The sequence below is a fragment of the Ambystoma mexicanum genome, chromosome 7q, assembly GCF_040938575.1.
Source record: "Ambystoma mexicanum isolate Mex_15411 chromosome 7q, UKY_AmexF1_1, whole genome shotgun sequence".
NCBI lineage: Eukaryota > Metazoa > Chordata > Amphibia > Caudata > Ambystomatidae > Ambystoma > Ambystoma mexicanum.
Genome location: NC_090941.1, coordinates 735,581,280 through 735,597,419, shown reverse-complemented (window position 1 = coordinate 735,597,419; position 16,140 = coordinate 735,581,280). Strand labels below are relative to the sequence as shown.

General features: G+C 41.3%; 1 protein-coding gene across 1 annotated transcript in view; it reads left to right on the top strand.

Annotated features, from left to right (window-relative positions):
- The window catches only part of ZC3H12C (zinc finger CCCH-type containing 12C), a 124,534-nt gene that overhangs the window by 93,535 nt on the left and 14,859 nt on the right, over positions 1 to 16,140 (top strand). The window contains exon 4 of the mRNA XM_069639988.1: positions 11,042 to 11,276. Coding sequence (XP_069496089.1) covers positions 11,042 to 11,276 — 235 coding nt within the window. The remainder of the gene's footprint in view (positions 1 to 11,041; positions 11,277 to 16,140) is intronic.

Here is a 16,140-nt window from a genome sequence, read left to right as displayed (position 1 = left end):
TTGCATTTTATCTAGCTTCACATGGTTATGTCCAAGCTAGGAAAATGTCTTCTTGGATCAAGAGATGTGATCTTGGCCAACAGTTTCGGGTCGCTGGGAGCACTTTCTTTCTCAGCAAGTTATCATGAAATTTCTTCCAACATGATTGCAGGAGATGCATTAGCAGCATTATCACCCATTCCTGAGAAGTAATTGGGGCCAGCTGTGTGTATATCAGGCTGTCTGCTCCCTTTCTAGCCAATGATTGCAGAATTGACAAACCAGGGCTGCTTTTGGATTTTTGGCTGCACGTTCTGTTGTTGCGCATATTTATTTGTGTGAAGCCTGTACCATAACATTCTAGAAGGATCAATTGGAATAGAGAGCCTAGCCATTTGATGTCATTGGTTATCTTCATATGCCACACCTGGTTTGGCAACCACGTCATCAAAGAGGTTTAAACATCGTCTTCACCATGCTAGAGAAAAGCAACTTTGACTATATGGCTTACTGTGACTTTGTGCTTGGACTTGGAGGACATCCTTAGTAGGTCCCATTTCTTAACCTCAGTTGGATTGTAGGCTACAAGTCCTGCCAGCGCTTTGGCTGCTTTGCCACCGAAAAAAGTGGTACCATCATAGGTTGTTATTGAACAAATACTTATTTTATCCTTTATTGTCAAGGTTTCTTCTGACTTCTGAATCAACAATTAAATACATGTTCCTGGGTTTGCACCAAAGTTCGAATTTTTAGCTAGTTTTATTTATCTTATGTCATGTATTTGTTTCTACATAGCAATAACAAGTGAACAGTAAACGCAATTTAAAAGCATTCCAAAGAAAGAGAAAAGTGAATTGGATAACAGGCCATAACCAAGACACAATACATATAAAACTATACTAAAGTCGAATGGATCCCAATGCCAGTGCTCTTTCTAGAAGTAATTGCTAAATCTACCAACAGTGAGGTTATTCAAAGATAACTTGTTTATTCCAGTGCAAGGTTCCTCACAGGTTCATACTGATGTGTTTGTGTGTTAGTTAAGGGACAGTAGTGCCTCATAGTAAGCTCACACCATAAATAAACTAGTATTATAGTGCCATGATAGGCTCAAACTGTGTACAAATTAATTTCAGAATGCAAAATGCTGCTAATTAATATCCAAATTCCAAATTCTGACTACATGGCCATGAGTTTTGCCCTTCAGGTCTTTTTCAAGCCTGTACACAACTCTAGAAGGTGGACATGATTGATATAACCATTCGGTCAATGAAAATAAAAAGAAATCAAGTGTGCAGTCAAGAAGAGAGGGAAACAAATAGACAAAACACATAAAAACAAAATTAAGTGGCACCAGGGAGTAAGAGAAATGGATAGTACAGAATACGATTTACGAGATGTATTATTTCTGCTCTGTAGAAAGTCATCGAGGTCAAAGCTGCTAAACAGTAGCCATGTCTGTATAGGCCAACTATTCATCTAATGGGTTCAAAAAGGGAAAACATATATGTGGTGTCCTTGATCTATCCCACATGGTTAATTCACTACCATAACTATTCGTACTTCTAAACCCTGATTCTTCCTTCAAACATTGTATTGAATCCTTTATATGATAAGATATAGAATTAATGCTGATATCCATATCATATGATCCATTAAAACATAGCTAAGTAGTATCTGTACTCACTATATAGTGGGACAATCCCCATGAAGGCAATACAAGGCCAAGGTTGGCGTTCCGCGTGGTAAGTGTGTCACGATTTTGAGACATTGGTTCATCTATGCTATTAAGTGCCCATGCGGGTTGTAGTATGTGTATTATGTGGGGCGATCCAAGAGAGGGGCGTGAATTAGATGGAATGAGCACTGATCTAACATCCGGACTGGTAACCCGTGTTCTCCTGCAGCACTCCATTTTCAAGAACAGAATCATAAACTCCCACAGATCTGATTACAGATCTTGGAAGTGGTGCATGTGAATCCACATGAAGACATGGCAAAAAGACTGAACCACAGGGAAGCCTTCTGGATACATCCACTTGATGCTTTGGCCCCTGGAGGGATCAACAAAGAATTAGACCTCACTAACATTGTATGACTGTTCTTTAAGGACACCTTACATTGTTTGTTCAACTTGACTTGTTTTAGCAAGATACTTCTTTGTTAATTGACTTACCTGATCCCCATCTCTATTTAGGTATGTGGGTTCTTGTATCAACATCATGTTGGACTTTATAGTATATTTATTTTCGCTGGGAGTCTATTTAGTAGTCTACTTGACATGCCCAGAGCTTACTGTTTTTCTGTTTATGTCCCTACACCCGCAGTAAATGTTCATTGTCTTTCCCTCCTTGCATGTGCAGTACTTTAATGTGTTTCCTCTTTTTTGCTAATCTATACTTTTGTAAGCACGCAGGCTTACTACACCTGTTCTTCTCATTATAGGTTTGGTACGAGTCCCTCCTTCTGTACTCACACCCCCTTTCAGTATCCTTTGTTCAGTCCTCACCCTTTTTTCTTCCATTTGGTTCTCGCCCGATCATTATGTATGTGTTTCTCTCTGTCTTCATGGCACACACCTTCCCTGACGTGATGCTGAGTGTGAACAATCATGTTAATTGTTTTGTCACCCATTGGTTATCATTATTACTTTTTTGCACCTTTTAGGAGCTTTCTTCTAACGTTGGCACTGTTTTTTTTCTGATCGGCTAGCTTTCGCTTGTCTACACAGCATCCCGGCAGCTAGCGCTGCCGTTTACTTTTTCCTATACTATTCTTTAAGTTCCCTCTTTCTCCTTGTCATACCTACTTTTCAGCTGTCATTTTTCCAGCCCAAACTTACTTGCTTTGCCCATTTTATTTCTTCCTGTCTTTCTTTTGTTGTGTAGGCATTTTTTAGTGTTTTAGCAGGTACGTGCCTTTGACTTATTTTCCACAGCACATCACTTTGTCTACAGTGTGTTTTGATCGTTTTCTACTCCCACTATTGCATTTGTAAATGTTCATTTGTTTTTACAGAATGGTGTTCCATGGATTTGTATGACAACGGTTGGATTTATAGCAGACGGGTATTTGCTTTATATAGGTGTCTCTGTTTTTACACTTTGACACGGGTTGTTCTAGTGGGGCCATTTTCTGATCGTTATCTACCATACCGGCCTCATTACGAATGTGTCTGGAAACAAGGGTGCCGATAAGCTTACCGTCACCCATTTTTCTGCACCGCCACACTATGAGTCTGCCTGCAGGGTCCATTGCGCCTGGCAGGGTCAGACCTACCGGGCACAACAGCTCCTGCAGGCAGACTTTTCGCAGAAGCACCGGCACCATTAGAAATGGTGCCGGTGCTTCCGTCTCCCCACTCCCCTGGAGTCCTATGGAACTCCACAGGAATGAGGAGTTACCGAATCTGCCGCTTGACTTCCCGTGCCACCGGGAAGTCAGGTGGCCGATTCAGTGTTTCCGGGTTGGTGGTAACCTGCCGGTAGCACCAGCAGATTGCCACCGACCTTGCAGTGAGGCCCAAGTCTTTTAGAATTGTGAATTACTTTCTGTATCACGTTCCTGTATCAAGTTCCTTCAGCTGATCATTCGGTCCAGTTCATTGTCTACTTCACTTACGTTAGCTGGTTCTAGTATTTTTAGGCATCCTATCCATGGATCCTCATGCTAATGTTTTCTTTTTTTTTTTTGTCCTGTATTTTCTACCTCCGGGGCATAGGGTATGAGTTCTGTTTCTCCTCTGCTTTTTCAAGTTGCTGTCATTAAAAGACTTTGCACTTTTGTTTTCAGTGAAGTTCACATCATTGTTTGTACCATTATTGTGTTGAATATTGTTGGTTCTGCACAACATATGTACTGGGAGCACGTCCCATTATAGCCACCCAGCAATAATCTCGCAGATCCTGAACTAGTTGCTCATGCTGAACTGCCCATTTTGGGGTGGGACCAAGCCTTATTCACATATAGTTTTTCCCCTTCTGCAACTCAAAGCAATTCCATCCATCAGTCGTCAATAAAGTAACATTTTTAGTATCTGCAGTGTAAGGATAGAATTCACATCAAGCTGACTCTGTTCCAACTTTTTATCCATAGCCCCAGAATGTAGGGATACGTTCTTGTAAAACAGCGAAGTTCTTCCATTCACACAATTACTGGGCACCATTTAGCCAACACAATCTACTTCATTTTGAACAGTTTGTGCTTTTTATGTCTTGCCCAATTGTTTGAAATGAAGCAACTATAGACCGCTGCGTATTTTACTTTTTTGAAGATCAGACATTAGCACAAAAGTATAACAACCACAAGAAGGGGCCCCGCTTCCTAAGTTAATTCATCTCTGTGGTCTCTCCCACTGTCGAGCCCCCAGCACTACATAATTGCCTCTGTTTCAAAACAGTGGCTGGCGCAACCCAATGTAGAAACAGTCTGAGTAACATCAAGATGAGTCATGTGTGCACATGGTTTCAGTGCAGCCCTTGTGCTCTGTGACCCTTTAAACTCTGATAGTAAACATTTGGAAAGCCCTCTGGTCGGAAACATTTTTTAATTGCCATTAAATATTGATGAACTCTTGATTTCAGCCCAATTAGGAATTTCATCTAAATCTTTTAGAAATTAGAAATGCATTAGCTGCAACATCAATGTGAGATGTGAGACTAAACCTCTTCTCTGGATCCCAAAATAAAATGCACATATTTGTGACTCAAAGCTGTAAGAAGACTTGAAGAACACGTGACAATGCGGCTGGTTAAGACGTGCAGATGTCTAGGCAAAAATGCAATGTTATCTCTATAGATGCTGCAGCAGACTCCCCGATTTAAAAGGTTAGGTAACTGAGTATCCCTCTTAACGTGATCCAGGTTTGCCTTAGCGATTTTAGGGGGTTCTTTGCTATGTTATTGTACTTGATATGTGTGGGGTGATTGGCCCTTTAGCAGACCATTGTCTGAGCATGAAATAAAAAGAGCATTATATTGCATGCATATATTGCATTTAGAATTTATAATAATTTCATGCGACTGTTCAATTATTAACAGAGAATTGTAGTGACTTTAAAATGGCCATAGTATGTAGGGCGTTCAGGCGCAGCATTGATTGCTTTATCAGTGACTATGTAAACGCTGGACCGCATTTTTTTGTCGGACTCAGCCATATTCTTTGGGTCGTAGCACTAAAAGTGGAACAGGGAGCTAGTATAAATCACTCTATCAAGCCCAAGGGCAACTGTCTAGAGTTGAGGGCTCTGCTTTACTCTACATGCACAGCACATTCACAATGGAGAACATGCAATCACATGCAAATTATGCGCACATTTGTCAGATATGTCAAAGATAAATTCAAAGCATGTCCACTTGTCAGGCCATAGTTGAGTATGCCATACCATATAGGACATGCAAAGTCTGCATAACAGGTATTAGAAATGCCAGCATAAAGTATGATTCATGCAAAACAAGCAATATAATCATGTTTCGATGTGGTTCTTGATACATTGGGCCTCATTCCGGGTTTGGAGCTAACCATGGAGTAATTAGCTCCATGGTTGCCTCTGAAACCGTCCCAAATACGGCATGGTGAATGGAGTAATTACCGGTCCATTCCAGGGTTGGAGGGACCGGTAATTCCCCATTCACCTTTTGCCCTTCCCCATTCCCATTTCTGCCCCATAGGGCTCAATGGGAATGGGGAAGGAGTTAATTACGGCACCCTAAATTATGGTACCGTAATTACCTCCGAGGTACATTTGGGGGTCCCGTACTTAACTCCTGCTAAAAGCAGGAGGTAAGGAAGGACCCGCAAAGGGAACTCGGAATACGGAGGTAAGGGATTACCGGCATCGGCACCCTTACCGGTGCCGGTAATCCCTTACCTCCAACCTCGGAATGACCCCCTATGTGTTTTCTTGCTTGTAATGAGTATTCAATGGACTGCCCTCAGAAGGAGTGTGAGCTGTACATATATACCAGGTAGACCAAAGGAGGTGTATCTGGTAAACTAGATCCCGCTGAGGGAGGTGTCCGAGCCGGGAATCCAGTGTTCGCAGAGTGAGTGCTGGGGGATACAAATGGAAAGATTGACAAAAAGAATCTCCCTACCTCACGGCATACCTGATTGGCCTTGGGTGGCGAGGCGAGAACGCATTGAATCACTAAATAAGCAACTGGAATGCAGTGTGAGATAATTAAATTAGAAGTAAGGATTGTAAAATTATGCATGGCAGGCTAACCAGATCATATGATACATTCAACATCAAAAACAACACTCTAGGAGGGCAACTATAAAATGTAAAGCTCGTGTGCAGAGGTTGTCCGGCACTTTAAGCACAAGCTTGGAGGCCTAACTGCACTGCTTAGGCGTGTTCAAGTGATGCCGAAAGGAGCCGAAGAGAACACGCTCTTCCGCTTACTCCCTAGAATTACAATGGCCAGGAACCATAGACAGGAAAGTTGGGAGTAACTGCAAGTACTCTTAATGGATAATTATGCCTATGTGATCCTATCGCTTTACCAGCACAAGCCACAGTGCTCTACTACAAATATTGTCAGGACACATGACTTTTTTCCATTTATCATACACTCAAAGCTAGAGCAGAAAGACTCATTCACTTCAAAACCCGCCAGCATACACCATGTATGGCATCAGTTTGTGTTATTTTCTAGCAAGATTTATAGCACTTATACCATTGTCTGTTTCAATGGCTATTGCTCCTGGCTCCAGGTCAATGGTACACAATGTGGTTGCAAGTACACTGCCCTGTGTAGGTTCTTTTTGCAACTTAAAGGATCAAAGGCATATCTTTTGCTGTCATGTGTCATTCAAGTCAGCATAAAGAGTTCTCACTGATCCATAAAAAGAAACACCACATTTCATGAGTCAATGTTGAAAAAAAGAAAAGGTCCTTTTGTTCTCTAATGTCTTTTCCATCTCCAAGCCAAACAGACACACGGTCCAGGAGGAAGCCAAGACTGGTGCATCAGTTTAAAATTGGCAATAGGTTGCTGTACACAAATCGTTTAGGAATTATGGCATTTCCATCGTTACTAATGACTTAGTTGCTGATATTACTTAATATATATATGCCCATATTGTAATCTGTATTTAACAGTGAGATAGGCTGATAATGTTTACGCTCTAAGAAATCTCAGCATTACTTAGGTGTTAAAACAGCATGCAGCAATGATAACGTCCATTCCACAGAATGAACTCTGTGGCTAGTACTATTGTGCATTTCCGTCATTGCTCTGTGACATCTTGTAAAAAAAATGCAGACAATGTATTTTAGTGTTTGCCAGGACCAGGTGATGACTGAGGGACTGACTTGTTTTGCACATGTTCTGCTAACTTTCTAATAAATCTGACAGCTCACAAAATATCAACCTAATGACAAATGCCTCAGTACTACTCCCCTCTAAAGTCTAACTTCTTTACAGACTGCTGAAGTATTCTACAAATGCACAACTGGGTCTTTCATTGTTAGTCAGAACAATCTCCCTGCATTTCATGGATATCAATTCAGATGCTGTAGCCTGTAAGCCAGCTAGGGGACTTTTGTCTCCACTTTCTGAAAAGTTATATGTTGCGGGTGACAGGGATGTGGTGAAACTGTCACGTAGGGCATAACACGGTAAAGAGGCAGACTCTGGTAGGGTATTTACTTCTTCTTTATTGGTACAAGTTAGGTCAACCTCAACGTAATGTTGCACGTCTTCAGCAGCATTCATTGACATTGGCTCACGGTCCGCCTCAGCAGTGTGGTCTGTTATCGGATCCCAATCCTCAGACATCATCAGAAGTCCCTTGGGGGTCAGGCCCACAGTATCTGACCCAATTAGTGCCAACCGCTTGTTACACAGCCCTCACATTCCACCCTACACTAACAGCCTGAACTTTCCTCACTCCTAGGATGACCTCAACACTCCGCAGTGATCCAACACCTCTGTAGCGCCTTCTCGGAAGTGCGCACACACAGCCAAAGGCACAGATCTTCTGTGATCATGGCAGGTACGACACAGCCATACCATGCCCTCATCAGCTGCAACAGTGCCCTGGTTGATGGGCGCAGAGATCAGGGCCTCTAACTGCTCCCACCACTGCAGGCACGCACAAGTCTAGACTTCTCATCGCCAAATGTTGCAGCGGAGGGGTGGGGAGCGGTGAAACTGTCACGGATGGTATAACACAGTAAAGAGGCAGGTTTCTGTATAGGAGTTACTTCTTCTCTATTGGTACAAGTTAGGTGCATCCTTGACCTTGCCCTGATCCCGGTCCCCACCACCGAGGATGAACACCTCAAAGTGACTCCAACTATTACTCGTGTAATGCTACACAGACAGGACTCTCAGGGTTCCAATCGTGACCTCAGACATGGCATCATACACTGCTGACAAGACACCACATGATACTTGGGAAGAAAAAGAGCATAGTGTGCCCTGTGAGTAGGATCAATTTAAGAACATGGTTTGCTAATTGCTTAGCTATCAATTCATTAATGGGGTTAGCTTAATCATTCCTCACAGAGTCTTCTACTGTTTTCTTCTAAAAGCCCTATGTCTGTTGTGGCAACTGACATTTGACAAGTAAGAAATGGTGTACTGTGTGTATGTGGAGAGATTGGGGGAGCAGGTGACTTATTGTGCCAGGCTTGTAGTTTTGAACAAGCCATGTTTACCCTGGTTTCAAGAATTGTCATCATCTGTACTTTTATTTTTATTTATTGTGCATTAGTTTAATTAAACTTTGCATTTCAATATAAAAAAAGACGATAGACGATACAAATAAGGAAGAGGAATAAAAACATAACAAGTCATACAAAACAGACCAAATGTCGAATATTAAAGTGTCATACATAGTAATTAAGAACATATATAGAATGTACATAAAACCAATAGATAGATGCATATAGTTAATTACAAAATCTCATAAATCAATAAGATGAATCTTGTGCAAACACCTAATAACAGCAATCAATGATGAAGTTTCCCTACCTGCTAGTAGTTGTCTCCAAAAGTCATTAGTATTGAGACAATGTTGTCGATAAACACATTTTTTCTTTAAATGTGATCCTTAATTATGTGGAAACAGGCATTGTATTATTAGATGATATAAAGTATTGGTGGCTAAAGAGTTATTACAAACTCAATAAGGCACTGTCGTCATTATTTAATTGTTCCTTATATTCATTATTTCAGCTGCCAATAATAAATTCACTCTGAATCTTAAAATGTAGTTCTTGAATGGGCATTAGGGAACCTTATTAGGGAACCTTATTAGGTAGTTTGGAATGGTTCCCAACTTCTTCACATCCATGGCAAAATGATAAAATAATGTATATTTCTGCATAGTTTCTATTGTAATGCACCAGATTAACTCAAAGAGTTTATCTGTAGTGCAATATAGCAAGTTTAATAACATCTCACAGTTGTTTTTAAATGTAGTGAGAAGACCCTTCTTTTGTTCTTTTCTTTTGATCTCAAATTGAAGATCAGAATTTCAATTTTTAATGAATTTTCAGAAGGATCAAGAAAATAGGAATACAATTGCAATAATTTCCATTGATGCCAACCTAGGAAAGAGAGAATCTGCCATATTCCCGATTCATCTGCTTCATTTAGGAACTGAATTGATCAGCCTTGCCTAGCAGCCTTGCAATAATAAAATATGTACTTGATCTTGCTGATAAATAAAATCCCAGGTATTTCAAATCATTAACTAATCCTAATTTATCTCATTTATTTTGTCCTATTTTCCAGGAATAACTGATTTTTTGCATGCATTAGAAAATTGTGTTATTTTTGCTTTATTAGCATTAATAGCTTATTATTGTGTATTCTTGGGAGGTGTCAATCAATCATTTTAGACCCAGCTCCATTCTATTTAGAAGAATAACATCATCCGTATAAGATAGCCAACAGATTTTATGCCCATCGAGGCATTGGGGATACAAAGTCTACCTTCTCCAAGTATTCGCCTATATCCAAGATGAAATACGCAACCCTGCCTTAAACCTTTATACATTTCGATTTCCCTAGATCATTTCCCAAACAGATTTAATGTTGCTTGGAGTTTAATTTCCGAATGAAGGTATATTAAAATATTTAAAAAATTGTTCAGCGATCTGCCAATGTTGCAGCTTATGCCATACTTGAGGTCCATTAACAGTAGCAAATGTTATTGACAAATCAATAAATGCAATAAAAATTGGGACCATGTTCTTACCTCAAGCTATGTGCTGGAAAGCGTCCATGACAATTCTGTTTAAAGTAATTCCTATCCCTTTCCTGAAACCTGTCTGATATTTGGAACACCGTCCTATCTTGGTTGCCCACATTTCTAATTCAGCAAGGATTAAGGAAGCAAAGATTGTGCATTCTGTATCTAAAAGTGCAATTCGACGGTAGTTTGCAGGATTTTCCCTGATCTTCTGTACGTGTACATGAAAATATGTGAAAGGGCTTCTTCTATTGAGCCCGAGAATACATCTGCCACCCCGGTACATCTGCACCTCCTCTGCCGGATTCTTCTGATTTACTTCATGCAGTGAATGCAAAAGGACCTCTCTCATGTGCCCATGTACACAGTGGAACTTAGTAATGGCAGCCTCCATGAAAAACATGCAGCCGTATTTAATGCTGATCCCTGGAGAGTGTGGATGCTTTTTAGCAGGTGCAAATAATGCCCACATAGTCCATAGGGATCTGGCCTCTCTGTGGGTATCAGAATCCAGATCCCACAGAGAAGTCTTCAGATGTCCTGCACATGTGGAAAAGCTTGCAGGGAATCTCCAGGTCAGAGTGCGGGGAAATAGTTGGACAATGTAGAAACATTGGGCCAGATGTGGATATGCTTGTGGAAAGTGTTTTTCGTTGTTTTTTTGCCTTGTTCACCCTTCTAGAAGAGGCTTTAAATAGTAGCATTTTCAGCTATGTGAATATATTTGGCCAAATATGTTTATCTGGTTATGTGGATGGTTAATAAATGTAATCTAATAATTATTTAATTGTGTTTTCATCCTAAAATAATTACATAAAAACGTATTGGTAATTATACCTATTTCTGTTTTTAGATCAAGAAATTTTACGAAAATTGGAGAAGGATAAGATTCTGGTTTTCACACCCTCTCGTCGAGTGCAGGGGAGAAGGGTGGTGTGTTATGATGACCGGTTCATCGTGAAGCTGGCCTTTGAGTCAGACGGCATCATTGTGTCCAATGACAACTACAGAGATCTTGCCAATGAAAAGCCTGAATGGAAGAAGTTTGTTGATGAGCGTCTGCTGATGTATTCATTTGTTAATGACAAGTAAGTTAATATTGTGAAAGGTCTAAAAAGAAATAGTCTGTGGCATGTTCTAACTTCCATCCTCCTTTGCTTTTTTTTAAAGGAAGGACTACAATTTAATTATTTTCTTTTCACATAAATGCCTGCTAGTTTTAGCTTTCTGCACTCTGTCTGTCATCCTTCCTACTGTTTATCAAACTTGGCGATGTTTACGAACGCAACATTGTTTAATTTACTCCATTCTTTATTAACTCTACCTTCCTGTACTTTCAAACATGTAATAGCTTACATGGATATAAAATAGATCACAAAACACTTATTAAAACTATAAAAACACCAAGAAGCAAGAATACATTTTACGCTGGCTGATAGATTCAGCATTGTTTTTGGCCCACCCAAGACAGAACATTGAAAATTAATTGTGACCTCCACTAAACTAGGAAAAAAAGGAATGCTCCAATTGTCCCCTATTATCCCAATGCAGGAACCCTCAGGTAGTGTGAAATGCATATATGAAATCTTGAAATGTTTGCAAGGCTGAGCTCAAGGTTTTAAGACTAGAACCAAGGTTGTAGACCTGCAAAGAGGGCATATGGTTACATGAAGGGGTAGTCATAGTACAGCATGCTTTGAAATTACATAAACCAACCCAGAAACATGTAAGAGAATACTAAGACAGGGTCCCTTCATTTAGAAATTAAATGAGAACGCACCTCCCTTAGGAAGTAAAGTGTCTTGAGTGCTTTGGTTCTGCTTCATCATATTTGAAGTTCATTGCTATGATGTTGCTGCTTGGGTGACTCAGGCAGTGAATCTTTCATGTTTGTCCAGCTCTATTCCAGCGGAATTGAAGCAGACTCTCATTATTCCTTTTCTTAAAATGCCTGCAGTTGACCCCACTGTTTCGGCTAACTTTCGTCCAATTTCACTTCTCCATTTTCTTATGAAAATCTTAGAGTCCCTGATTTCTCCTCTTCTTAGTTTCTGTGAACATCTAATTTTCCTGACCCCTTTCTGTCAGGTTTTCACCCTGGTCGGAGCACGGAAAGTGTCCTGGTCTGAATGGGTGACAACCATTCTGGCTAACCAGGAGGGAGTGGGAGCACTCATTTTATTAGATCTGTCTGCTGCCTTCGACACAGTCGACCACTCCCTCCTGCTGAACCGCCTGGCATTGGCAGGACCCTCTGGTCCTGTACTATCCTGGTTTACCTCCTTCCTGACTTGATAGGGGCCAATCTCTTTCTCTTCCTCGCTTTGGTTCTCATTCTTGTTCTCTTTCTTGTGGGGTCCCTCGGGCTCTGCCTTGTCTCCTATGCTATTTAACGTCTATATGCAGCCTCTTGTTCATCTCATCCACTCCCACGACCTCTGCTGCGACTCCTATGCTGACAACACTCAGGTTATTGTACAGCTTAATCTTATTCAACCTGAATGTCGTGGCAGTTTAGGTTGGTGTGGGTTGTTGGATGAGATGCAATTGGCTTTAAGTGAATGGAGACAAGATGGAGGTTCTGGGGGTGGGCACCCCGTTTACTTCTTCTCTGTGGAAAGCATTTTTCTGGCCATCTGCTTTGAGTTCCTTTCCTACACGGTGACAATTGTTAAAGATGTGGACTTCAAGATTTCTGACTCCCTCTCTGTGGAGGCCCAGGTCATCACTATATGTCAGCCTGGCCACTTTCATCTGAAGGTTCTCTGCAGAGTGCTGCCCTATATTCTGCCATATCTTTGCGCTTTGGTCGTTGCTTCTTTAATCTTAAGTCTCATCGACTACTGTAATCAACCCCTTTACCTCATGCGCCTGTTACAGCTTCTCCAAAACCTGCCAACTCGGGTTACAACTGGCACTCCTTATGGTTGTCACATATCCCTGGTGCTTTGCTCTCTTCACCGACTTCCTGTTGTGAAAATGGTCAAATACAAGTCTCTATGCATAGTTTATCATGCATTTTATGGCCAGGGAGCTGAGTATCTATGGGACACGTGTGTTCCTTATATTCTGGGGCGTTCTCTTAATTCTGAGGACGCTTGCTTGATCTCTGTTCCTCACTTTCACTTATCTAGGACGGGAGGACTTGCTTTTTCGGTTGTTGCTGCTAAATTGTGGCATGCTCTGCCACTTTCTCTGAAGTCCACTGGGAATCATGATCAGTTCAGGAGGTCATTAGAAACCCTGTTATTCTAGACCTTAGGGCATTCGTTTCTTTGTAGTATCTGTCGTGTTTTTAGCACCAAGATGCCCTGGGTGGATGTGCACTTTATAAATGTATGTAACATAACATAACAATGTCTGAGCTAGTTCCTTTACTAGTGCCTTACCGACTCTTTACACTAACACAAAGGAACGTACACCCAGTCAAATGTCTTGCGGTAGAATGCAACAGGATGCATTTTGTTGCATTTATTGATTTGTTAAAATGACACATTTATCTTTTACTCTCCCCTTGGAGTTTTCACCAACTCAAACATTGGATCCTGGAAATAGTACGTTCGATGAATAAATTGCCTGGCAGATTAAAATGAAAACCTGAAAATGCAGCAAAGGATGATGCACAGTGAGTGAGAAAACCGAGTGATAAGGCCTGAGGCACATGCATGGCTAGAAGCAATCAGTGCCTCATTGGAAGCACAAGCAGCCCCAGGTGGTCTGGCAGAGGGAACAGTGTGGAGTAGTAGGAATAGCCGGTTTGGCAAAGGAAATTGATAGAAATGTGCATCTTTCCCTGGGCTGATAACAGGAATATATGAATTGTTAATTTAAACGGCAGCGCAGAAAGTATCAGGTTGTGCGAACACACAGGAAGCCAAAAACAAGGAAGTGTGTCTTCTGGTGTGCAGAGCTGTGGTCCAGGAACAAAACAGGTCAGCCAGCAAACAAGGCGTTTGCATAATTGAAGGCTGGTAATCATGGCAGGTCTTAAGCCATTCTATTACAAATAGAACTTTATTTATATCGCTACCAGTAAGTGTGTCTTTATTTGCTAAAACATAATAATAATGATGGATGTTTTAGCAAATAAAGACACACTTACTGGTAGCGATATAAAGAAAGTTCTATATAATCGACTCCCAATGAGTGTGCAATTTTTAGCATAGTGAAAGTAGTGAGAGAGTTAGGGCAAGTTTTCTTGCTATCCCTCACCCTTGATAGGCGTTACGCACAGCGCCAACCAGGGACAGAAATACCTGTGTGAGGGAACAATAGACTCTTTACAGGTACGTGTATTTAGAGGTAAGGAAACTAAGTTTGAGGAATAACGTTTTAATGATAATTGCTTTGTCTCTTTTTTATATGTTACAAAAGGTATTAAGCCATGACTACAGGGCAAACCCAAACGAATTATCAAAAGAGCAGCTACCTGCCCCTCATGTGCCCTACTCCAACAACTGTTTAGGAACTGCCACAGAGTGGGACAAGGTGTATCCTGGGGATTCGTCTTAGTGCTGTTCTGAACAGAGCACTTGGAACTAGGTTGTTTCCTATATGCTGCCCCGGACTGGGGTAATCAGTAGCAAAACTGAAAACAATGGTTCCATAGAATGTGCGGGTTCCTTATAGAGAGCTCACAGCTGAAGAATGGAGTCGTGTTAAGCGTGTACCTGGCTAGGCTTGAAGAAGCGGGGTGCTCTCCCTGCTTTCGCTGTTCAGATACCTGCATGGCCTAATAAGGCAGGCATTGTTGGGTGTAATGCCTTTCTGCATCTTGTGACTTAGATGTGAGTATGCCCATCACATGTATAGAACTGGTGCCTTTTGAACTGTGGTGTGAATGGCTGAAAAGTTGAAATTGCTGACAACCTGTGGACAGCCAGCACAGCGTGTTACTAGTAAATCAACAGAAGAATTGGAACTGCAACACATGGGATTCAACCCTGTTATTACTGCATCATGGGATTCAGCCCTGTTACTAATGCATGTTGTTGGGATTTAACCCAGTTAAGAATTTTTGACTAGGAACTAGAGTGCGCGACTGACCTACTTTTTTCAATTTTTCGACATGAGTTCTGGGCTCTAGAGGCAGCAGCACCGGGGTTACCATGCTCCACTTTGGAGGACCACACTGCTGGTACTCTCCCCTCCCCCAATTTTGGGTAAGAACTGTGTTTTGGAAGGGTGTTGGTTCCTGACCACCTAAAATGATTGAACTTTGTTATCACTACATGTACCAGAATCCTTTGAGACTAAAATCAAAAACTAATTAGCAGCACCTGAAAAGGTTACAGCCTCCCTGAAGAATGTTTGAGACAGGAAAGTTCTAGGTGGAAAAAATCAACAGAAGAATTGGAACTGCAACACAAGGGAATCAACCCTGTTATTACTGCATCACTGGATTCAACCCTGTTACTACTGCATGTAGTTGGGATTTAACCCAGTTACTATTTGCATTAAGAATTTGTGACTGGGCACTAGAGTGCGCGCCTGACCTACTTTTTTCAATTTTAGTACAGCTAGTTTGCCTCTGAAATATAAATCATTCACTTTTGTGTAATCTTTCACGTTCTTTTGTTTTGTTTATGTCCTTTTGCCAAGTAGTAACAGAATATGTAACTGTAGTGTCTACGCTGGCAATTCAGGCCTGATTGCAGGGACCTTTGTCAGACTGCCGCTATGGTGGTCAGAGACCTGCATTTCGTTCTAACTGGTCAATTAACCACAGAAGTGCACTGAAGTGAGGTATGGGTGGCAGTCCCAGCAGAAGCCTGCTGCGCTTGGGTCTTTACACCCCAATCTTTTGGCTGCTGTCAAAGCCTGTAGGATTAGAAGGATGGAGTGTGCTTGAAAACGGTTTCCCTATCGTCACGCACATTAGAAGTGCACTAAAGTGCAGTCTGTGTCAGTCCCAGCAGCAGCCCGTCTCACTGTATTTTGGACCCTGTCAGA